Below are 26,067 nucleotides of genomic sequence, written 5' to 3'. Positions count from 1 at the left end.
GGAAAATGCTCCTAAATAATCATGTAGAATCACCTACTGGCAAAATCAGCCTGGCAATTCATATCTACAGTTACACATTTATCAAAATTTAAATAGCTTTTTCAATACATATATTTAAAATTACTAAATATAAATCATTTACTTTAAAGTACCCTTTTAACAACCCCCAAAGATAAAGCATTACATTACGCCTGGCCAAAAAGGTACAATACACTCAAGTAATACTTTATTCAACATCAGGTATTTGCAATAAAGATGCACTGATATTTTATCATAAAAAATTTAACTAAAAATATCAAAGAAATTTTTTAAGATTCCTAATATAGTACAAAATTTCTGATTTCAGTTATCTAATTAGCTCATTTAGTATAGAAATAATTTTTCACACTCTTTGTGAAAATCTGAAATTGAGTTAAATTAACATACTGCTATGAATTTTGTATTTTTTTATATTCTGGTGTCAGAAGTGAGAGATTGAATGCCAATGACTAAAGCGAACTATTAAGGCAGCTGTTGGAAGCGTTCACTCGATTCAAAGAAGAGATGAAAAGCTGGCCACAATTCTGTTAAAAAAGAGCTGAAAGCTTCTCAAGGAAAGACTAAAGCAGGTCAAGAAGAAATGAAAAGTGAGAGAAATTACCTGCATAATAGAAAACAAATCTGAGGCTATAGAAGGCAGAACAGATACCATTCAAAATAAAGTTCAACAAATTGAAGAAAAAGTTCCTTCTGCCAAAAAACAAATAGAAGAGAGAATTTCGGTCATGGAAAAAATTGATTACAGAATTTCTTCTGTCAAAGAGCAAATCGAAGAAAGAGTTTCTACAAATCGAACTCTCCAACAACAATTCGAACAGCAAATTCATGACAGGGTTTCTGCAGTTGCCAAAGAAGTTATCTTGAATAAATTCATATAACTACAGGGAGCAATACTGATGGTTTTAAATTTTTTCCCATGCCTGCTCGTCCCTCTCTGAAGCTATATATGTATGATGGTAAGACTTCCTTGCAAATACATAATACACAATTTTCTACAGTGGCGGATGTGAATGGATGGGATTCTCAAGCTAACACCAGTCATCTCACTGCTTCTCTCAGCGCAGATGTGAAGATATTCTTCAAACTCTTCCAGAAAACCAGAGACCTATACGTCGAAGCTATATTCAGCCCATTAGAGAGAAGTGTTTAAAAGTTTACAGCATGCTTCAATTAAATTCCCGTCAGCAGAAGCCCACGGAAACACTCCAGGAACTTGCTACTGATGTCGAAAGGCTGTCTCCATCTCACCTTTTCGGAATGTCCAACAGAAACAATAGAAATCCTTTCCTTGCAGTACTTCATCAACGCCATTTGGGATCCTGAAATACTGAAGGCTCTATGAATGACAGATATCAAGGACTTAAAAAGTACCCCAGTGTACACCATGAAATTCGAGACAGCCCAGCATGCAACTTGCAGAGACCGGCATGCAATCAGAACTGCTCAAGTCCATGAGCCAGTGAATCAACTGATGGTTCGTTTAGATGATTTATCCAAACAAGTCAATGCTTGGATATGGAACAGGAGAGAGGACAAACTCTAAAGTGTTGGAAATGTGGTACTGAAGGCCACATACGATGGAACTGCAGAGCACTGCAGGGAATGGAAAATAAAACAGATGATCTAACCAGACAAGTCACTGCCTTGAGATGGAATAGAAGTGACAAGAAACAAACCCTAAAGTGCTGGAACTGTGGTGTTTACAGAACACCCCAGGTCATGGAAAATAAGACTATTCTGCACTGAGGACACAAGAAACAAATTAGTGGCCATCTCGGGAAGAGGAGTTTGAAGTATAATGAGAAGCCCCATTTTAAGGCACTTCAGGTTTCTGCAATGAGTGGCTGCAATAACAGACTTTTCATCATGGGACATATCAATGAAGTTCGTCGCAATATGGTGACTGATACAGGAGCGAATGTAACCATCATTCAGAAAGATTTAGCCCAACAGTTTAAATATGAACTCATTTTAGACCCCATCCTTTGTTTGTCAGACTGTGCCTGGTGACAGAATCAATATACAGTGGTGGCCAAAAGGACACTTTTGGAAATTTTTACGTTTTTGAACTTTGTATGCTTATACAAAATGTTACGTTTCGCAAAATGCAAACTTGTATATATCATTTTAAAGAGTATTTATTACTGAATTCAATACAAAACACAAAATTCAATTATTTGCATTACAAAAAAGTTATATGTACTTTAATATAATTAAAAAACACAGTTATGAAGTGGTTTGTAATGTCTAGCTTTCCTGGCTAATCACTGTTCTTGTTCTGAGAACCAATCAAATGTTAGTAACTGCCAGTAGAAGCTGACATCATGTTTACACTTGAAACAATTCATTATTTTGCTTTGTTCTGTAGAAGGAGGACCTTTTCTTATACACTGCAATTATAAGTAGGAATTTTCGTAAAAATTTTTAATATTTAGTAAAGAAGCAATGACATGAAATAAAAGAGTGGATTGGACACCTAGAAAGAGATGTAATATTATTGTGTTACGAGAAAGTGGTCTTTCCTATGCTGAAATTGCAAGACAGGTGGGTGGTTCAGTGACTACATCTGGAGTCCGAAAGTTTTGTTTACGATATCAGGAGACAAATTCAATAAAAACAAAGAAGGAAAAGGCTGAAAAAGGTGCACTACATCTATTGATGACAGAAGAATAAAAAGACTATGTCTCCAAGATAGAAAAATGTCAACAGCGGCCATCAGAAGTGATCTGAATGATGCTGGTGTTTCTGTCAGTTCAAGAACAATCAGGAGGAGATTAACAGATGTTGGACTGAGAGGTAAAATTCCACGAAAAAAGCCTTAATTTTCAGCAACGAAAAAAAGACTACAGTGGGCAAAGAAACACATTAATTGGACAGATGATCAGTGGTCACAAGTTATATGGAGTGATGAAACTAAGATATAGTTATTCGGTAGTGATGGGCAAAAATATGTAAGACGTAGAATAGGAGAAGAGCTACATCCTGACTGCATTCAAGCAACTGTGAAGAACCCAGTTAGTGTTATGATTTGGTCATGCATGTCAGCAGATGGTATTGGTCGCCTTCATGTCATCGATGGGACACTGAATGCCAGAAAATACATTGACACTATTCTAGAACCAAAACTTCTACCTTCCCTCAGAGATCTCTTTCCCAACAATGCTTCGTTTATTTTTCAGCAGAATTCTGCTCCTTGCCACATGACCAAAATATAGAAAGATTGGTTTCATACAAAGAGCATTAATTTGTTGTTATGGCCAGGAAACAGTCCTGATCTCAATCCTATTGAAAATTTGTGGCACCGTTTGAAAACTCTTGTCTGAATGAGGCGCCCATCAAATAAAAGGGAACAATGTAGGAGCCCCTTTTAAAAATATCGCCTTTGACATCCTGGGACCTCTGCCATGACCTGCTGATGGTAAGAAATACATCCTCATTATCACAGATTACTTCACCAACTGGATTAAAGTGTACCTTATTCTTGACCAAGAGGCTGCCACGGTAGCAGAGGATAGCAACATTGGATTTCCTGCTTCAGAGTGGTTCTTTAGCTACACTCCGATCAAAAAAAAATTTTGCATCACCTGTAATTAAAGAACTGCAAGCTACTCAGCACTGACAAAACCCAAATGACACCTTTACATCCCCAGTCAGACAGCATGGTGGAGAAGTTCTAGTCGAGCCATCCTTAATAGCCTCTCGTTAGTAGTTTTTGGAAACCAATAGTACTGGGACAAGAAATTACCTCTATTTTTACTGGCTTACTGCAGTGCTGTCCACAAAACTACCGGCAATTTCCCATCTCAGATGCTCTTTGGTCATGATCTTCAGCTGCCTTGTCATATTTTATTTTGTTATCGTCCAGATGTGCCTTCACCACCTGAGAAGTACATCCAAGATCTAGAGGCACAGTTTGAAGTGATGCACAATTTTGCACAAGAGGGAGTCAACTTAGCAATGGAGAAGATGGAGACCTGATACGACACGGCAGCTACAGGATATCGATTCAACAAAGGAGACAAGGTGTATTTGTGGAATTTGATTCAACGGAAAGGACTCCCTCCTAAATTACAGTCATCTTGGGAAGGTCTTTACACAATCCTAAACAGGACTGTGTGTGGAATCCGAAAGCTAAGTCTCTGAAAGCTAAGTCTCTGAATGCTAAGTCTCCGAATGCTAAGCCCAAAGTTGTTCATTACGACAGGCTAGCTTCTTAATATGGCCTTTGTCGTAGTGTATATAATGTAAATAGTATAAAACCATAGAGTCCCCCCCTTTTTTTCTAAATTTGTAAATTTGTGCACTCATTTATTATTTTATTTGTTTTATGTTACTTATTGCTTCTGTTGTTTGTTATTGTACAGTAATGTTTATTATTGCATTGATGGTTAAATTGCAAGTCTGGCTTCCTGTCCCAGGGATTGTACTGCTCGGGACATGCAGTCCTTGGGAAGGGGCAGTGTTATGAATTTTCTATTAAGATAGCTAATTTTATAAGAATTATAATTAAAATTGTTGTATTTCCCTGTACAATGGAGCATGAGACAAATTTTAAGAGAAAGCTATGCTGGAAAAGTAAATATACATGAGCACATACATTTTACATTGAATAAATGGATATTTCGATAATTTGTATCAAAATTGAAAAAATACAATTGGCCACTATGTTAGCTGTAACTGTAATTTCCTCATCTCATTGCTTTCCAGTAAATTCGAGAAGCAGAAATTGCTAAAAGTATCTCGCACGGCCAGTTGAAAACTATTTACAGCAAAGAGGAAGAGCATTTGCTCTCAGTTGATTAGTTACCTGCTGTTGTTATTGTTAAAGTTCAGTGCAAGATCGGATTAGCTTACTCTTTAGATATGCTTTTAGTTGCATTGTGTTTTAACGTTTTTTAGGAGATTGAAGTATAGCTACTGATTATACTGTGTGATATTGTGAGCACCTGTACGAATATCTCTGAATCGAATTCCAGAGTTCTGTTATATTTCTTTTGATAAGAATAAATTTTATTAACCTATTATTGGGCTTGTGCATTCAATCTATCATGAACTTGTACACAAGCAACAATAGTAAAAATTTTAACATAATAAATAACTTAATGCATGGAAGATTTTACATCACCTAGCTCATTAGTACTGTTAACTGACTTTTATTAGTGTTAAGATAAAACAGATCTACAGGTAATTCTTTACAATTAAATAATAACTCAAATGGATGCAGGATGAAAATTATTTAAACGCAAAAATACTAACTCATGTGTTTGGTGATGACATTTCTGAAATCTAGAGTTAAAAAAAATATAATTGAAGGGAATCTATATTAAAAAAAAAAAAAAAAATAGGCATTTCATAGAATGTTTAGCACAAAATAAATATGAAATATCATTCAATTTGGGTGGATTAACATATAATTTCATAAACATGGCTGTATGTAATAATCAGAAATGCTGCTGTGTACACACTACAAACAGAGGAAAAATGGACTAGCAAATGTAAAATTTAGCAAAATTATATAAGTTAGCAGATAAAATATTCTATGCACAATACAATATAATAATTTAAAATGATACCATTCAGTTTTGCTCAAAAAAGAAAATAAAAAGCTCTGTCGAAAGGCTAAATATTACTAAAACATAAAATGCTATGAGCATTTTATTAAAAATACCAACATTACTCTGGATCACATCTCAGTCAGCCTTGTATATGCTTTTTGCTAGAATGTTAGATAAAACAGAAGTCAGAATATTAAATAAAATATTAACCTAATACACGTTTTTCTAATACTTACATCAAATATATTTAAAATACAGTCTGCAAAATAATACACTTAAAAACCATTATTTAAAAACAATCAGAAGACTTCAATGTTATTACACTTCATATAAATATTGGTTATCAAAATATGTACCTCTAGATGAATTCGATTAGAACAATCTAGACGAACAGGTTTAGAGACATAGAATCGGATTTTTGGAAAATAATTTGTGCTCATAGGACAAACAAAATACTGATTCAGCACCTGAGGATTCTGAAAGAGTAAAGAAAATATATGCACAAATAGTATGAAATATACACACATATGGAAGGAGGATTCTACTGTATACTTTGTACACATTCAAAAAATACCTATGCAAAAAACAAAATATATTAATAAAATTGAATTTATAAAAAATTAGATGATATTTTAAAGTTATAACATGGTTGTTAAGCATACCTGTAATATTTGCAATATCACAAAAATAAATGCAAGAGTGCTGAATATTCATTCAGAGGAGTATTATGGATCTTCTTAATGAATGTTCTCTAGAAACTGATCTTAGTAACAGTTCACAGATGCATTATTAAAATATTTCTCATACACATGTCTCTCATATGAAAGCAGTGTCAAAAAAATGTAGAAATATTCTGAATATTTTTCCATGGACCCTTTTTTTTCCCCCTTTTCTTCTGATGAGCACCATAATATCAATTATCACTTAGTACTAATGTCAATAATTTTACGTACTCTATTTAAGAAGTATAAAATTCTTGAATTAATTTCCTTAAAAATTCCCCCATAAAATTTAAAAGCAGGCACAATGAAGACTTATCTAAAAGGAAATTTTCACTACTAACTGCAATGATTTCGTAGCATTCACTTAAAGAAAAACATCTGAAAATGTTTTTTGTTAAGCTACTGAAAAAATACTATGCTCTGATTAGAGCATTTTAATGCTGCACCATGCTTACATAATTGTTTACAAAATTTACCTCATTGATGATGAAGCAAAATTTATATTATTAACGAACAGGCAGTTTTGGTAAATAGCACAAAGCAAGCAAAACTAAGAAAAGAGAAAAAACTTTACTTAAAAGTTTTTAAAAACTGACAAATATGCTTTAGAGCGGGGGAGGGGGGTCTCAAATAAAATATGCACTGAATGCATGATATGAATACTACTGACAGCCCTCTTTTTTTAACAAAATGAAAAGCATTTAAAATAAATTTTAAAATTTGCCTGCTAATATTTATTAAAACATATAAAAACAATAATAATATCACAAAGGGCGGAGAGCTTAAATTTATATTTATTTCCCATCTCAAAATTTGGAACCTGTGATGCCTTTTGGTTAATCTTTGGATTATGATAACTTGGTGAATTTTGGCGAAAATTTGGCGACCAACCCTGCTACAGCAACCTGCTAGTTTGTTTTTGGACGCCATTTTGTTTTCACGAAGAAAAGGCAACTTTTTTTTTTTTTTAATCAACATTTTTTCCAACAATCTGCTAGCCGAATTACGCTTATGCTAGAACTTTTATGGAACAAAAGGGCTTAATCATGACAAAGATTTGGTGCGAAATTGGGAGAAAGTGAAGAATCGCCCACTGCTTGCCGCGTTTTTAACAGGGACAGGGAAAAGTGGACGGAGCACCAGAACTTCGTCAGTGACTTTTACAGGTGTTGCTCCGCCGCACTACCGTACCCCGCTGGGCTTTTAGTTGGCCCGCATCGGATGCTAGTCTACCAAGACATTTACATAGTAATTTTACATTAATATTAGACTTATGTATTGAATATACAATTACAAAGACATAGTATACAATTATTGCAAAGAAATTAACCTATTAACAAAAGTTGGATTATGGCAAATTGATATAACATAATTACTTCGAACATACATACAAACTTTCATTGTACATTGTACTTCACACAAACAATATATTTACATTAGTATATCTAGTTACATCGAATCAAAATAAACATCATTTTAAGGAACTAATTGAAGATTTTTTTTATTTATTTTTTTATTTTATTTTATTTTTATTTATTTATTTTTTTTTGTGCATTTTATTATACTTAGTTGAATTACTAAGGCGAATTCTCTTATTAATACATTTCCTTTCATTTTTTTAACTTGTTACACACAAACAAATGCATCAGCACTGAAGTCTTACATTATTTTTGTAAATTAATGTATCATAAATACAGAAAATATACATTAGAAAATCACATAATACTTACATTTACACTAATATATCTAATAGAGTCGTATATTATTTATATTATTTTTTAATTAATGATTTGATTATTACAAGATTTTTTCTCCTCATCTCCTAATACAGTCCAAATTCTTAATGTAACTATTTTATAAAAACTATTCATACCATAATTAGCCTGTTTCAGACATTTGCAATATTTATGAAATCTTGCATTATTTTTGCAAGTTGTAGAATAAGAGGTATTTATACAGATGTGACAGCATCTTGACATATGTCTTCTTTTTTATATGCGAAAAGTTTCTTCATAATCAAAGAAACCTTTTGTTGTAATTGAGGTATCGTTAGCATGCATTTAATGTACTCAGGCATAATTTGTGACCTTCCTTTGCAGTGTAGCTCTTTTGTGAGCTGGCACTTGAAAATATAGAGTTCTGGGTCTCCCTTTTCCCCACATACGCACTTGTCTGAATCGCTCAAATTTCGTGCAAAGTAGTACGTGGGGAAAGGACCATGTCCAGATAAGAATATGTTGATGAAGAAGTTATAAGAGATTGGATCATATGTGGGTTTCTTGTAGAAGTTGAAAAGCCTTCTACCTACTTCTACATTTTCCCATTCAGTTTGCCATTTTTTTAATGTAATTTTTTTCAACATATGTTTCACATACGATTTAGGGAATGGGACATTGATTGGAGGTAGAGATGGGTCTTGAGCTGCATTTTTAGCAAGTGCATCTGCCCTTTCATTTTCGGCTTGTCCAGCATGCACTTTTACCCACTTTATTTTTATAGATGTTCTCTTGTGCTGTGATAATAAATCGTAGATATCTTGCACTATTGATGATGTTTCTTGCATCATCGACAGCTTTAATTGCCGCTTGGCTATCACTCTAGATGGTAACATGTGTTAGATGCTTTTGATGAGACCATAGAATAGCGTGTTTTATGGCTGAAAGCTCAGCTTGGAAAACGCTGTTGTTGTTCCTTAGGTATCCTTTCCATTCTGTTGTTTCTTGTTCTGAAAGGAGTGCAAAGAACGCGCATCCTACTCCTTCGTTTAATTTTGACCCATCTGTGTACACGACTGGAAATGAAGGTACACTGAGGGTGTCTTCTTTTGTAGATATTCTGAGTTTTGCATGTACTGCAGGGTGTCTTATGTAAGGATTTCGTGGCTGTTCAAAATCAAGGGGGCACAGGTTTTGATCTTCTACCTCTATGTTTTTCTTGAGGTGGAATAACGTGGCTAAGTCTGCATCTTCTTTTGCTTTCAGGTGGAGAGGTGGGATTCCTGTTAATACACAGAGAGCTGCCGTTGAGGTAGTTCTGTATGCTTTTGCTATTTGTAAGAGGAAGGGGCGTTGGATCGAAGCTAAGAGTCTTTTCTTTTTCACTGTCACAGGGTAAGTCCATGCTGATGCCCCATAGAGGATTATTTTTTCAATCACGGCATTATAGAGAATGTTTTGCACCCTCGACTTGAGGCCCCACGTTGTGCCTTGCATCCTTGCAAGGGCTCTAGAAATAGTTTGGGTCTTCTTCCGAATTTCCATGAGGTGTGGGATCCAAGAAAACTTTTGGTCAATTTTCAATCCAAGAAATTTGATTTCTTTTGAGATCTTGATTCTTCTATTATTGATTTTAATGCAAGGTAGCCTTTGTAGCGATTTGCCCGGTTTTGGAAATAAAATAATATATGATTTGGGCTCTGAAATTATTAGTGTTTGATTGACGCAGAGGGAATGGAATATGGAGAGAGTCTCGTTACTATTCTTTTCTAGTATGTCTCTTGAATGCCCATTTGTTACAAAGGCCACATCGTCGGCAAAGGCGATGAGCTTTGTATGGTCCGGCCACTTGTAGGAGGTGATATAATTGAAGGTGATGTTCCACAGGTCTGAACTTAGACAAGAGCCCTGTGGACAGCCCCTCGTTATTCTTCTTTCTACTATACAGTTGTTGCTGATGATTATCGTTGCTCTGTTTGTTAGGAAACTATTCATTAGCTTGAATATGCTCTGAAGGCATTTAATGTTGCGCAAGGCTTCAAGGATACCAGGCCACCACACAAAGTCAAACGCATTTTTGAGATCCATGCAGAGTACTGCCGTATGGAGAGCTGAAGATTTATTCCTACGGATCTGCTCTTGAAGTTCTACTATCGCATGAGATGTAGATTTGAGAGGTCTGAAGCCGTATTGGTTGGGGCTTATGGTTTCATTTTTCTCTAAGTGGTGGCGTAATCTGCCCGCGATTGCACGTTCCGGAAGGTTACCTATTGCAGGTAAGAGGTCGATTGGTCTGAAGGCTTCCGGATCTGTAGGATCTTTATTATTTTTCTTGAATAGTATTGTTTGTCCCTGTTTGAGACAATTCGGGAAGACATAAAATTTGAGGCAGAGGTTTAGTAGTTTGTGGAACAGAAAAGGCATTGCGTGGTGAATTATCTTAATAATCCTGTTGTCTAATCCGTCAGGTCCCGGAGCTTTATTATTCGGAAGATACTTAATAATTTTTGAAATTTTTTGTGAGTGGAATTCCACATCGTCTGGAGATTTGGAGCGGTATTGTTGTATCTAATATCGGAATGTGAGTGGCCATCGTCTTCTGCATTATCTTTTAGGAAGACAACATCTAAAATATTGTTGAGAATCTTTTCAGTGACATTACCAAGCTGGCTGTTACGTGAGAGTTGATCTCTCGAAAGACCGATATGTGCGGGACTAAAAACTTTACTTGTAGCCATTTTATACAGCTGGCCATATGTATCTTTATTACTACAGCAGTAATTCTTACAGCTGCGTAATTTTGCTTCAGTTATTTTCTTTTTGTAATTTGCTAATTGTTGCTTGTATTTTATCCATATTTCCATTTTCAACCCTTCCGGAGCACTTTTCATTTTTCTACGAAGGGCCTTTGTATGTTGCTTTCCACGTCTTAATTCCTTTGTCCACCAGTTAGTCTTCGTAATCTTCTTGTTGTTATGGAGTTTAAATGTGTTGGTCGCTGTCTCCTGTATTGTTTTGATAATTGTTTCCATTAAATCATGGACTGCATCGGGTGATGTGCATTTATCTACAAGTTTCTCCGCATACTGAAGACATGTGGAGATTTTTCTTCTAAATTGCCTTGCTTTTTGCTTTGAGATTGAAAATTTCTTAATTTGAGGTCGGGGATTTCTTCTGATAATTCAAATGAGATGTAGTTATGATCTGAGAGGCTTGGATCATCAAGAACTTTCCATTCTTGTATTTTATTGGAGATACTCAATGTTGACAGTGTCAAGTCCGGCCATCCTTTACCATTTGTTGTTTCAAATGTAGGAGTGTCTGAAGAGAGGTTATGTATATACAGATTGTGTGTAGCAATAAAGTCAGCTATGTATGTCCTCTATTATTATTATTATTGTAATGCCACATTTGATGGTGAGCATTGAAGTCACCTGTAATCACGTGCTGTGATCTTCTGAGATTACTTAAGATATTTTCTAATTTGTGGAGATTCGGCCCCATATCCTCTCGTGGTGAGCAGTAAATGGAAGTAATTAATAGTTGTTCTGATTTACAGTTAATACTTATCATCATCACATCTCTATGGCTTAATATAATTGTAGGGGACCATTTGGTATTGGTGACTATAATACTGGCACATGGGTTAACTAGAGGATCCTTTTCGGTAGATTGAAATATTTGCCAGTGAAGGGGAAGGCATCTAACTTCACCTTTTACGCAATACGGCTCAGTAATGCAAAAAATTACATCATGATTGTTATTTTCAATTACTTCACTAAGTTGTTCTGACGCCTTTTTTCCTCTGCCTAAGTTTATTTGAAGGATTCTAAGCTTGTCCTGTGGAGGCGAATTATTGTGTAAAATTGTCGTAAATAGTTGAGAATGGGGAATTGAAGGGGCGGCGGTAGTACTTGATGGATTCATGTACAGAAAGGAAAGTTTAAATTAACTTAAAAGAAACTAGGTAGTAAGCTAACTATTCTTCTTGCTTTGATGTGTAAACTGCAGCAGCTTTAATTTTTGAGATTTCCCTCTGATATAATGGGCATTTGGGGGAGAATGCAGCATGTAAAGTATTGATGTAGGTTCCATATGTGCAGTTGAACAGTTTACAGTTGATACAATCCGGTACGTCTTCTTTGCAATTCCTTATGGAGTGAGGTCCGCCACAGAAAGCGCAATAAGTCCTATATTTGCATGCATTACCAGAATGTGAGAAATCTTGGCATCTGTAGCATCTCCTCACTCCGTAGAATTCTGCAATTGGGAGAGTGCTCCAATTAATTATAATTTTCCTACGTTCAATATATTTTGATAGAGTACGAGGGGAGCATTCGAGAACCCACTTAATGGTGTTGGGGTTTTTGCCTTTTGTGTAAAAGAGAGGTGAAATCTCCTCTTTATCAATCCTTAGTTGGTCAACTAGTTCTTTGAGAACTAATTTTGGTGGTAATGTATTAGGGATATTATTGATTGAGATTTTCGGTTTTTTAACTCTTGGTGTTTTTATTTCTATTAAGTTATTTGCTTCTTCGGAAACGTTTATGGCGTTAGTAATCTTGTTGAGTTCTTCCTTTGAAGTGCTGCTGATCGCGATGCCTCCATTCTTAATATTTGCTATATAATCAATATTGGCATTTATTTCTTTGAGGGGAAGGATCTGATTTAGTTTCTCTGTAATATGGCATTTTAGCTCTTGCTTTGGGTATAGCAAAATAGTTGGGTTATTTTTTCTTGGTACCTTTGCTACAGCATCAGCATATGAAATTTTAGGAACATTATTATCCTCTAATAATGACGGCATTGTTTCTGTATTAATTAAGTCTGTGGTGGAATCATCGCACTGACATGTGACGGCGTGGGAGGGATGCGGAATACCTATCGGAAACGGAACGTCGCTTACGTTACTGATCCCATTACTTGTAGCAATATCTCTGAGCTCATCGAGCATCTTTTTTAAGCTTTGTGAACATTCCTGGTGGGATGACGCGTTTTCCGCCTCGTCTAGTACTGGCTAGATCTAGACATGCATGATAAAGATTTACGGCTCTTATATGCGGTTCTTGGCGTACTGTTGCTGTTTTTTCCGGTGGTAAAAGCATACTTTCCGAGTTGACGGACACTGGGTTCGAAGGACGTGTAGTTTGAGCCATGCTGGAAGCTGACTATGAGGGAATTACTATTATAAATTGTGAACAGTTATACCGTGATAAGTTGCACACACTCCTGAGAAATGTCGTAGTACAGAGGTAATTGAATGGAAATGCTTTCTATACGGAGAGAGCCTTTTTTTTTTTTTTTTTTTACGATGAATAATACCAGTATTAATTACTAATCAGATTAGATGAGTTAAATATAAAATATATAACAAAAAACAAGTACAAACATAATAATAGAAAGTTAAGAACAAATAGATTCTATTCAGTGCAATAAATGAAAAAAAAAGTAACTAATATAAGAATGTAACTTATTAAAAACATTGGTGAAATGAAATGAAAAATGTTAGGCCGAATTTATATTAAGTCAACTGCGTTATTCAGCACTTAAGAAAATAAGGAATATTAGGCACCTTAATTCATCTCTTTAAACACTAAGCAATTAACTCTGTTTGTTATTAAACTATGCAATGCGTGTGGTATAATTAATCAATTACAGAAGCAAGGAGAATGAGAAGGAGAAAGAGTAAAAAGTCCTACCTTGGTAGCAGTATTTCTTCCGTAAGTTAGACAAACTCCAAGAGATAAAATTCTCAATTCTTGTTAAGAAAAGAGTGCGAAAACAATGAAACACTAATCTTATCACACAATATAGAGTCTGTATAAGCTGTTACTAAAATCAAAATTTTGCAAAAAGCACTAAAATTGAAGTAGATGACCGATAGAGATGCAAAGTTCACTTTTAAAGTACTCTGGAAGACTTGAGAGGGAATTTCTCTGTCCTGTTTCCGTTTTCTACTTGAATAAAGAGTGACTGCACAATTGAGGAATATCCACTGTCGTAAAAACCGCAAACGTAGTGGGAGAGGCTCTTTGTTCGTAAGGGGAGGTCCTGGGGGGGGAGGGGAACGTTGTAGATTCCTTCCTTGTGGGGATTGCTGTGGTGGGATTTCCTCCAGGGTAGAAAGGAGAAAATAAGCCAAATTTTATATTTTCTGAACTATTTGATGGAGAATCTTTTAATTTAGAAATTCTTAATCATCATTTTCCGCTGATTGTTGTCATCTTTTTTTTCATGAAAAAAGGGCTGTAAAAACTGGAGAAACTGCCTGATGAAGAAACCACTAGTACCTTTTGTTATCACCAGCTTTTCTTATCTCTTTGGAGCTCTTTGTCATAGTAAGCAATACGTTCAGGGATGAAACCGTACTTTTTCCTGCAATTTCACAGATGACTCATCACACCATGTGCTAGATAAGTAATCTTACGTAATTAACGTAATAATAATCTGATCACTACGAAAATAGTTCCAAGAAAAACCTGACACGATTGCGCGTTTTTAACAATTACACATACACGGTATCATCCATGCACACGTTGACCTATTTTCACTTAAAAAAAATATCCCAGAATTGCACAAAAATGGCATTGCGCATACTCTTGACTTTATCCATGTACACTGCTAAAGTCCTAGCTAGTAACCTTTATTGCCTTACCAAAATGTCGTCAAACTACCTCTTACCATATTCCAAAGAAAAGCCTGCATTTTTGTTGGATATACAGTCAAAAGTCTTAATCCGGACTCGTCGGGACTTCGGCGATTCCGCATTATCGGTTTTTCCGGATTATAGATCATCAGTTTAAATCTGGTAAGATGGCATGCAGAAATTATAAAATTAAAAATATGAAACCGCAATTTATGAAATAAAGAACAATTATGATCTAAAGGGTATCAAAATTTACAAAAAAAAAAAAAAAAAAAAAAAAAAAAAAAAAAAGAAGCTTAATATTTATTTGTTTACTTTATTAAACATTTCTTTCAACACGCGCATGCGTAAAGTACATATTACGCATAGTCGAAATTAGAAAATTACAACCAGAAAACTATTTGATGTGTATTCGTGATAGTTATAATGAAGAGGAATTTGATTTAAATCATATCAAAGACGGAGTACATCAAGATGAAATACTACATTTAGTAAGGAATTATAAGCCGAATAAAATAAAAACATCTGCCCTGAAGATAAGAATAGTGCTGACAGATCAACTTCAAGTTCCTTGCGTGCCAAAAACAATTACATACTTTTTTTAAAAATTTTAAATAACAGTTCAATTTACAGAACTAGTTTACAATGAGAGAAAAAAAACTATGCAGAACTAAACTACATTACAAGATTTAATGATGGAATTTCAGTTCAATATAGAGAAAATAAATAATAATAAGCCATATTTATTATATTAGCTTGGCACCTAAAAATAAATACAATTTATTTTTTCAATCCTATTAATATTTAAATAATTTAACTTAAATCAAAATTCTGAACATTTTCTAAATTTTCATTGTATAACAGTTTTCTCTTAACTGATATTGCAAGCATAGTAATTTAAGTAAAAATAAGTAAAAAAAAGAAAGTTTTCTGAAAACAGAAGGCAGGAAATTGCTTCATGCAGTCATTCTTTGAAAGTAAAAGCTTAACTAACCGGCATATTCGGAAATTGCCGAATATCTGAAAATTCTGGATAGTCGAGCGAAACTGGTAAAAGAGGAAAGGGAGGTTGTAGCCGTTTTTTAGATTTTTCAGCTAAATAATGATTTGACATTTCCATATGTGAATTATATGAAAAATAGTCCAATGGAACTGAAAGATAATCCGCTTAGTAAGCACAATAAAACTGTTTTATCTCTGCAAAATATGGCAAACATTATTGCGCAATACGTGAGTCTTAATTCTTCCGCACGTGTTACGCAATCAGAATCAACAGCTGCCGGTATTTGGACCGTCATGTGCCCATTTATCATTGAGCAGGACACGTTGCGTTCCACGTGATATCCATACTACACTCATATTGATTAATACACAGATTTACCAATATGAGGTGTTTTTCATTCTAATTATGAACGAACTGCATTAAATTTCCGGAATAGAATCATTCTTTGCTTGGGTTGGTAGACCGCAGAACTTTTAGTCCTATTCAATCCAGGTTGGTAAGTGACCAAAAAAAATGTCTGTTGCTTGCTTTGCTGCGAACTGTAACGGTTTCAATATTCGAGATTTTGTGGAGAAAGGGGAGAACACCCAATTTGCATTCTGTTTAATGCATTGGCCACAAGAAAAAAAATAAATAAATAAAAACTATTTTGACTATTTGATTACTTTCACTTTATTTATGCCATTCTGGATATTATTCCTTAGAAAACTAATCTGTGTTAAAACATGCTCATTTTTGAAGTTTATCTATACTTCAGCAAATACTGCAAATATATTATAAGCATACCGATCATAATAAATGCGAATATGAACTGACCACGTGGAACGAGAATGTAAATTATTAAAATCTTGATAGAAATTCAAATGTGTGTAGTATTGGGTGGGAGCAAAAGAATATGGAATTTGCCGGAATTTCTACCGCTTTCGCAATTCTTTGACCAATAGAATGACGTGCATCTGTCTGTACTTGTGCATACCAAAGGTTATGTTAATGCAGAGACGGGCAAAAAACGATTTCTGGGAGTACGATTCACCATCTGACGATCCATACAAGGAAGAAAAGTTGTTTATTTAGTTTCAGCTTTGGTACAGTGCGTTCATTAAAAAAAAAAAAAAAAAAAGCACTAAAAACAAACAAATACGTGCTTCAGAGAAAGAGTAAGCACCTATAAGGGCTTTTATTTTTTATCTTCAAATATAAGGACTTATAAACACTTGTAAGGAACACTACGAACCCCGAATATTGTATTTCTGAACATATATAGTTGAAATGTCTTTGGATGTCATATAATACCGTATGAGGCCATTGTATGCCATATGAGACCCGCGAAATCCCAGTTTTAAGACAACTACTTTCGAGTTTCATAAATAGTAGAGTCAAAAGTCTTTAATCCGGACATGTCGGGACTTCAGCGATTCCGGATTATCGGTTTTCCCGGATTATAGAGCATCAATATAAACTTGGTAAGATGGCATGCAGAAATTATAAAATTAAAAATATGAAACCGTAATTTATGAAATAAAGAGCAATTATGATCCAAAGGGTATTTACAAAAAAAAAAAAAAAAAAAAAAAAAAAAGCTTAACATTTATTTGTTTACTTTATTTAACATTTCTTTCAACGTGCGCATGCGTAAAGCATATGAATACTACAATTAGTAAGGAATTATGAGCCGAATAAAATAAAAACATCTGCTCTGAAGATAAGGATAGTGCTGACAGATTAACTTCCAGTTCATTGCGCACCACTTCCCCCCCCCCCCCCGCCGCAGAGAAGCGTGAAATTGATAAACATATTTTGGAATGGTTAGAGAATCAAAGGATATGCCTTTATCCATTTTTTGCAGCAATTCCACTTATTGTTTGATGGACATCGAAACATGCTTTCGCTTTGTAGATCTTTTGGTAGCTTCAGAATCGGAAATTCTTTTTGACATAATCGAAAGTTCAAGCTTACTTTTATAAAACTGCTCTAACAGTCTGCAAAAAATAATAAGCCGGATCCAATTAGAAGATTAAGGAACAATGCAATCTGCAACATTAACTGAAATAGATAATTAGATAATTTTAGCTTAGCTTGTACCGTCCGTTATATACATTAAATGCGCGTGCGTAAACACATATGCGCATGCGTAAAGGTGTTATGTGCATGCATAAACGCATATGCACATGCGTAAACACTACGCATGCGCAGTTTGTTTGTAGCTTGTAGCTTTGAGGTCTGGATTATAGATTATTCCGGATTATACACTTTTGACTGTACTTCACAATAAGAGATAATTTTTAAGCAATGCACTGTGAAATGTCTAACAGCTTACTGGGAGAAAGGAATTAAGAAACTTCCATTGAAATGAAAGGAGATTCAATGAAAGAACACTTTCATTTCAACTTAGAAGGCACTACAGAGATTTAAGCATATAATTTTCAATAATACTTTCTATCTGACTGCTACAATAACAGTAACATTAATTTTCTTAACATTTCCATATTTTTTAAAGCAAAATAGCTGGAAACTTTGTCACATTCCCTAATATTTAAGTCATTTAAATCATTTCTCTAATATATGCTGTTAGAAATAGCTATGTCCCTTACAACAATGCATTCATTTGTAATGATAAGAATAATAATGAAGTTATATTACAATGCTACAATACTGGTCATATGCAAATAGCTTTACCAATGTAATCTAGTGCATCATTATAAGCAGCATTCCTAAATCAGATTTTAACACATTCCTAAATCAGATTTTAACAGACTCCATCAGGTTTTTATATCCATTTATAGCTAACACAGCTGACTATATTTTGTCCCAATCATAAAACAAACTGACATTATTCAAAAAGAATGATTAGAGCAACTGCAAATAACCAGAGAGGAATTTCATAGTCAGAAATATCTTCAATTCTAAGCAAGTTTTTAGAACATAAAATGAACTGTGATCTTGTATATAGTTGTTTTAAAATTCTTTCAGTAGAAACTATCCTCTGTCATAGTCATTACAACTGCCAATATATTGCATGAGTTATTATATACTTTCCCTAAGCATAGTACATAAATAATATGGAGATACAATTCAATTTTGCTACACTGCTGACCAGTTTTCAGCACTCTAAAAAATGCTTAGGTATTATATACAGTGCCAAATTTCATAGTTTGCTAGTCACAGATCCAACAAACTGTCAATGTCTTCATAAGAAAATTAAATTACTTTTTTTTTTTTTTTTTTTCCTGCAAGTTGCAACTGAAAAATTATTGACTCTTTACATCACCCAAGATCACGCTATTAGGTAGTAATAAGTACCTTTACACTGTAGTACTCTTGCCGAACAAGAGTAAACCGTTGCTGAACGTAAGGGTTATGTCATTAAACCTCTCGGTGCATATCCTGCAATTTCTACAGGCAACGTAGAAGTAGCAAAATTTGCACAACCCACGATTTCCGCAGGGATAAATTTTTGTCGTGTATTTAACTGTGCAACCCACTCTTTTCCCGTTCAAAGTTTCCTTTCGGCTTTTCTGTGATATTTAATTGTTTATTTAAATGTGGGCTAACAGATGGCGTTAGTTGTCCACATTTCTGCCGAATATACAAGAATATGTAATGTAGCATTTTGCATGCGCTTTTCAGAGCTCAAAGATGTCTGGCAAGAAGCATTTCACGAGTGGATATAACCTATATTCCTGACAATATTTCTGACACTGATAGTAATTTTGACTCTGATTTCAAGTATATTGAAGATAGTTATAGCGAAACTGATGAGAACTTCTCGAATTCCTCTGCAGATAGTAATGAATCTAAAAATTCAGTTTCTATTGAAAACACTCAACAGTGGTGAAAAACATTACATTATGCAAATATTTTCATCAGTATATAAGTTTTACCTTTGTATTTTATAAAATAAATCATAATCTAACCAACATTAATTTTCAAAATTTTCCTTTTATATCATTATTCTTCAATTTCAGTAATCTGATAACCTTTTCTATGATCTAATTCTATAATTGAGACACATAAGTAATCTAATTCTATATTGAAAAAAACTCTTTTACAAAAATTTTTTGTATATTTTAACTCTAAGATATATGTAGATTTCAAATATGTAATAAAAAAAGCAATTTTTGAACCTATTTTGATAAAAAAAAAAAAGTACGCAGTGAGAGGGTTAATACATCGTGCATATGGAAAAATCAAATTCTGCAAACTGTTGATGAAAAAAGTTTTAAATATAGTTACGTTAAAAAGTATATATTTACGCAAACCATAATATTCCATAAACATCATGCATATGGCAAAATCGCATTCTGCAAATTTTCGACAAGAAAAAAGTTTTAGATATTGTTACGTTAAAAAATATATATATTTACACAAACCATAATATTCCATAAACATCATGCATATGGCAAAATCGCATTCTGCAAATTTTCGATGAGAAAAAAAAGTTAGATATTGTTACATTAAAAAATATATATATATTTACGCAAACCATAATATTCCATAAACGTCATGCATATGGCAAAATCGCATTCTGCAAATTTTCAATGAGAAAAAAGGGTTAGATATTGTTACGTTAAAAAAGTATATATTTATGCAAACTATAATATTACTGTAATAAAAAGAGAAAAGTGAAATAAATGTTAATTGAAAGGATTTCTATTACAGTTTAATAATTAAGTACACGATACAATTAGTTTTTTAAAGAACTGGTGACTTTTGCTTGTTTAACGCAACTCATTACAGGTTTCATGGTTAGGAGTGCTCAGTTTTTCAGACCTCTCAAAAAGTATCCCCTTTTTTATTCATTTGGGTCATCTTCATTACAAAATCAGACAGTTCTTGTGCCTTTTCTAACAATTTGCTTACCTTTTGGCATGTTAAAGGCTCTGTATCTTTTTTTCACTATTACTGCTTTTACTGTCAGTTGGTGCTATAAGATCATCCAATCCTTCATTTGTCACTTCACTATCATCATTCTCAACTAATTATTTTATTTCATTTTCTTCATTATCTGAAAATCCTTCATCGCCTATTGCTTTTGCAATCTGTACACTTTCTTTAGTTTCACTTTCAATCAATAGAAATCCTTTAAAATTGCTGATAACTTCTGGCTAGCACTGATGTCAGCAAGCATTCAGTATTGATGAATGCATTTGTTCCCATGCAAGTTTAAGCATTTCTATGCAGTGTCTTATGTTGAACAGCTTCCAAAATGGCATTAGTGTGCTGTGCTTTCTGTCATCTAGTGATTTATTTGCAGAGATACAAGCATGCTTAAGATAATGTATGTTTTTATGATTCCTTGATCCATTGGCTGAATTAAGAAAGTGGTGTCCAGCGAAAGGACCAGAAATCTCTACATTTGAATGCAATGATGTGAGGGTTTCAGTACTGTGTCTTGGAGCATTACTGAGAATTAGGAGAAATTTAAAGCTTAGGTTTTGCTGTTCTAAGTAATGTCTGACTTTTTTAATGAATTAATTTTCAGATCAGTCATTAAAGAGGACTATCACAACATGACCAATGCTCTGAAGCATAAAAAATATAATTGAAATTCTCACATTTGACAAATTATATGGAAACAATATAATGGGTAAACGCAAAATCAAGTTCAACAAGTTCACATTTGGCAAAAATTTACTGTATAGAACATGCATACAAGTCCACATAAGAGAAATGCAACATCTAACATTGTAATGTAAGCATCTTCAGGTGCAGAAATATATTCTGACCAGAACATATCAATGATGAAATGTTTTAACTTTTCCAGATGGGAATTTATTCTTTGATCTAACTCTCGGTTGAAATAGAAAATATATATTGTCAAAAATTTACACGCATGGAAAATTGTAAGCATAAAGCTTTCTGCACTGAAGACAAAGTGAGCTTTATTAAAATAAAACAAATGCAGCCAAAACAATACATGCTCAGACAGGCCTACCAGTGGCCAAGCAATAAAGTTGCTGAACACTAGTTATTAGGTCTACAGTTTAAACCTCAGTGAATGGTGTGGCTGCATGGGCGTTTTCATGATTTTCCCCATGTGTAACTAGTATACAAGCCAGTTTCCCTTAGAAAGTCTTCCAGAAAGGCCTCTCTCTCCTTAGGCAGATAGCCCTTCTGTACTTTGCCACAATTAAATTAACCACACAATGCCACAATAAAAATGCTCGAAATATACCTCAGTTGATTGAAACAGTGGAAAAGCTCATACAATCAAAAGTCGTTAATTCGGACAACCATAATCCGGACCTCAAAGCTACAAACTTTCTGCGCATGTGTCGCGTTGATGCATGCGCGTAAAACCTTCACGGCTGCGAATATGCATGCGAGCATCGCAAAATACGTTTACGAATGCGCTTTTAATTTATAACGGACAGTACAAGCTAAGCTAAAATTATCTAATTCAGTTAATGTTGCAGACTGCGTTGTTCCTTAATCTTCAAATTGGATTCGGCTTATTATTTTTTGCAGACTGTTAGAGCAGTTTTATAAAAGTTGTTGGAAAATATAGCTTATTTTTAAACCTTTTACTGCATCATCTCTCCTCCTTGAAATGTTTATTTAGTTTAGTCCTTATTTTAATGTAATATAGTAGTTACTTCTACTTCTTTTTCTTGCTGCCACTGTTTGCATTGAGAACGGACTGTTTCAACCTAATTGAGATGCAAAAACGAAACATGATGTTACGTCATCTGAAAGGCCGATAGCTGATTGGTTGCCGTGAGATGACGTCATTCCTACTTCTGCTATAAGTATCTCGCGTCGCTCTGGCTCAACCCTTCTAGTTCCTGCTTTCCCGGCACGTGAGTGAGCGGTTTCCAGCCCCTTCAAAAGGATGCATGCAGTCCGGTGAATAAAATGCCTTGGTTCCGGTTTGCGAGATGATGGTTCCAGAATAAAGTTCTTCGGTTCCAGAGCCTACCATGTGAGTGACTGCCGTGGGCAGCATCCATGTTCTTCAATAAAGGCGGCAATTAAAAATACGTGAGCGGCGACTCCTTGTGCAAACGGGGTTAGACCTGTTTTAAGTGCTTTCAAGAACTTCATTTAAATTTTCAGGTGTTTTTCTTGACCATTGATTATGGACTGATTAAATGTGTAGCCAGCTTTATTTTTAGGCCGCATAATTACTGCTTAGGGCATTTTTGTTTGTATAGAATGCCAGTGTTTTGGAGACCAGGTAAAAATATTGTTTGATTTAAATGACGGTTATATTATATTTTTCCTAAGACTCTAATATTGTTGACATTTATTTTCTGTGTTTTTATTCTTTATTATATTGTTAATAAATTGGTTAAGTTCAAAATCTTTTATTGTCTTCAATGTCTGCACAACATATCTCAGGGAGCTTTCATTGCTACTACTGCTAAATGTTTAATTTCTTTAAACTTTAAACTTTGCTTTAACATCAAAAGTAAGCTTGAACTTTCGATTATATCAAATAGAATTTCTGATATATATTTACTAATATGTAAAGGATCTACAAAGCGAAAGTATGTTTCGAAGTCCATTAAACAAAAAGTGGAATTGCTGCAAAAAATGGATAAAGGGATATCCTTTGTTTATCTTTAACGCCGCGGCACGCAATGAACTGGAAGTTGATGTCAGCACTATCCTTATCTTCAGGGCAGATGTTTTTATTTTATTTGGCTTATAATTCCTTACTAAATGTAGTATTTCATCTCGACATACTCCGCCTTTGATATGATTTAAATCAAATTCCTCGTCATTATAATTCGCTTCCGATAGCGAAGAAAGTAACAGGTTATTGAAAACGAAAAAATTTCGTTTGACAAATAGTCGGTATTCTCGACACAGCAATTATAGGACTTGAACAGCGGAACTTTGTAACTGAACAAGAAATTATGTCTGTTTATAGAATTAAAGAGAATGTATTATCACATAAAAAACGAAGCAACTTAAACAACTTACATTGAAAGAAATGTTTAATAAAGTAAACAAATAAATATTAAGCTTTTTTTTTTTTTTTTTTTTTTTTTTGTAAATTTTGATACCCTTTAGATCATAATTGTTCTTTATTTCATAAATTACGGTTTCATATTTTTAATTTTATAATTTCTGCATGCCATCTTACCAGATTTAAACCGATGATCTATAATCTGGAAAAATCGATAATCTGGAATCGCCGAAGTCCCGACGAGTCCGGATTAATGACTTTTGACTGTACTAAAAAATATCTGTTTGTGAAAATAAACTGAATATGGGGCAAATAGTAAGTATAAGAATGTTGCAAGAGCATTAATGAAATGGTTAAAAAAGAAATGGTTCAGACAGAGGCTGTTGCATTTGCCAAATAATCCAGAAAGACTGTCTTTGTTTAATGGTTAACTGGATAATTCAGGAAGCATAATAACATATCCACAGCAGGGGAATGGAAAACTGCAACAAACAATGGAGAGATATGGATAAAAATATCTTTCATATCTTGCTTCAGTATAATGAAAAAGACATTTTCAAAATCAATTAACCTGTTTTACAAGCTGATACCAAATCCAACATAAAAACCTAAAGGTGTACGGTGCATTGGCAGAAAGCTTCCTAATCCCTAAATGACACTATGACACTTTGCTAGCTGATATTGATGGTTTAAAAAATTAATTAAAACTTTAATCATAATTGTAGAATTCATGCAGCAAGAGAAAATGCAGCAATATACTCAAAGGTAGGAAAAATGTTTCATGACATGCTAAAAAGGAATAAAAAAAAAAAATCAATGACATTAAACTCAACATCTTAGTCCTGCCATCATTAGCTCATCACATCCCTTCCTCCAGTTTATAAACAATAATAAAAATACTAAATAATATCAATACAAGTATATTTACAATATGACATACAATAACAAAAAAGTTACATAAAAATGATATATGCAATACGTTACATTATTTTATTCCATGACAAAGTCTCCATATCTTGAAGGTTGTCTAATCAACCGTCCACTTCTTGTTATTGTACTACTGGATAGATTATTCTGTTGATTTCCTATATTAACAGGCACAGAAACATTCTCAGGGCTTCCATTTGAATTTTCCTCTTTATCTATATCATCATAATCATTATTAACTTTGTAAGGTGATTTTGAAAATTTCATGTGGCGTCTGTTTCTTCGCAATATTTCCCCATTTGAATTTCTTACAATATAGGATCTAGGAGCTTTATGTTTTGAAATTATTTCACCTTTGTCCCATTGCCCAGTTCTAAAGTTGAACAAGGTTATACTATCTCCAGGTTTTAACTCAGGCAGTTTCTGTGCGGTTCTATCATAATAATATTTTTGCCTAGCTTGAAGTGCACGGAATTTAGAATAAGGTTTGTTTATCTTAGTATTTAACAATTTATTACTGATAGGTAATTTTGTCCTTAATCTTCTATTAAGTAACAATTGTGCAGGAGACAAATTTATTCTACTAATTGGGGTATTTCGATATTCCATTAAGCTTACACTTATATCTTGCACTTTCCTCATGATATTTTTTCACTATTCCTACAGCTTTTTCAGCCAACCCATTACTTTGTGGATATCTGGGGCTACTAAATTTAAGTTCGAAATCCCAATCTTCAGCAAATTTCTTAAATAAGTAGCTATTACAGGGATTATTGTCACAAACGACTTCATTTGCAATACCATACCTGGCAAAGATGCATTTTAACTTTATCATAATTTCATTTGCTGTCTTATCTTTTATGCTAGAAATCTCAATCCATTTAGAGTAATAATCGATAACTACTAAGTAATTTTGATTACCAAATTGCAAGATATCAAGGGCAATTTTTTTGAATGGTTTAGTTGGAATTTCATGTTGCATTAGAGGTTCTTTTTGATTTCTATTTCTGAATTTTTCACATATTTCACATTTGGAAACAAGCTGCTCAATGTCATTTGTCATACCTGGCCAGTAAAAAATTTCACGGGCTCTACTTTTACATTTCTCAATTCCAAAGTGCGCTTCATGAATTAATTGCAACATATCTTTTCTCAAACCATAAGGTACAACTAATTTTTCATTAATAAATAACAAGTCGTCATTAATATAAAGATCATTTTTAACTTTAAAGTATGTTTTTACACTACTATCTACTTTTTTGTAACATTTAGGCCAACCCTCTTTAATATATTTCATAACTATTTGCAAATCTGGATCTGATTCAGTTTCTTTCCTAAGTTGCACCACTCTTCTTTCACTCATAGGCAAATATTTTGAAATAATGTGAACAACATTTAGCATTTCAGGATCATCACTAATAGTTTCATTCACAGGATATGCTCGTGACAAAGTGTCAGCAAAAAGCATTTGATTACCTGTCATTTGATTACCTATTATCTCAAAATCATACTTTAGTAATTTTAAGATCATCCTTTGCATTCTAG

At 33.9% G+C, this 26,067-nt stretch overlaps 1 protein-coding gene across 4 annotated transcripts in view; it reads right to left on the bottom strand.

Annotated features, from left to right (window-relative positions):
* Positions 1-26,067, bottom strand: part of LOC118191758 (Golgi-pH regulating cation channel) — a 240,620-nt gene that overhangs the window by 172,373 nt on the left and 42,180 nt on the right. For 2 of the 4 annotated variants that reach the window (XM_085809783.1, XM_085809784.1), the window contains exon 4: positions 5,951-6,070. The exons of the other annotated variants lie outside the window; for them this stretch is intronic. In XM_085809783.1, the coding sequence (XP_085665909.1) occupies positions 5,951-6,070 (120 nt within the window). The remainder of the gene's footprint in view (positions 1-5,950; positions 6,071-26,067) is intronic. 4 annotated transcript variants of the gene reach the window in all.

The sequence above is a fragment of the Stegodyphus dumicola genome, chromosome X2, assembly GCF_044657685.1.
Source record: "Stegodyphus dumicola isolate Sdum_Otavi_A_Nest chromosome X2, ASM4465768v1".
Taxonomy (NCBI): domain Eukaryota; kingdom Metazoa; phylum Arthropoda; class Arachnida; order Araneae; family Eresidae; genus Stegodyphus; species Stegodyphus dumicola.
The sequence above is the reverse complement of the archived record's forward strand: the minus strand, read 5'-3'. Positions and strand labels throughout refer to the sequence as shown.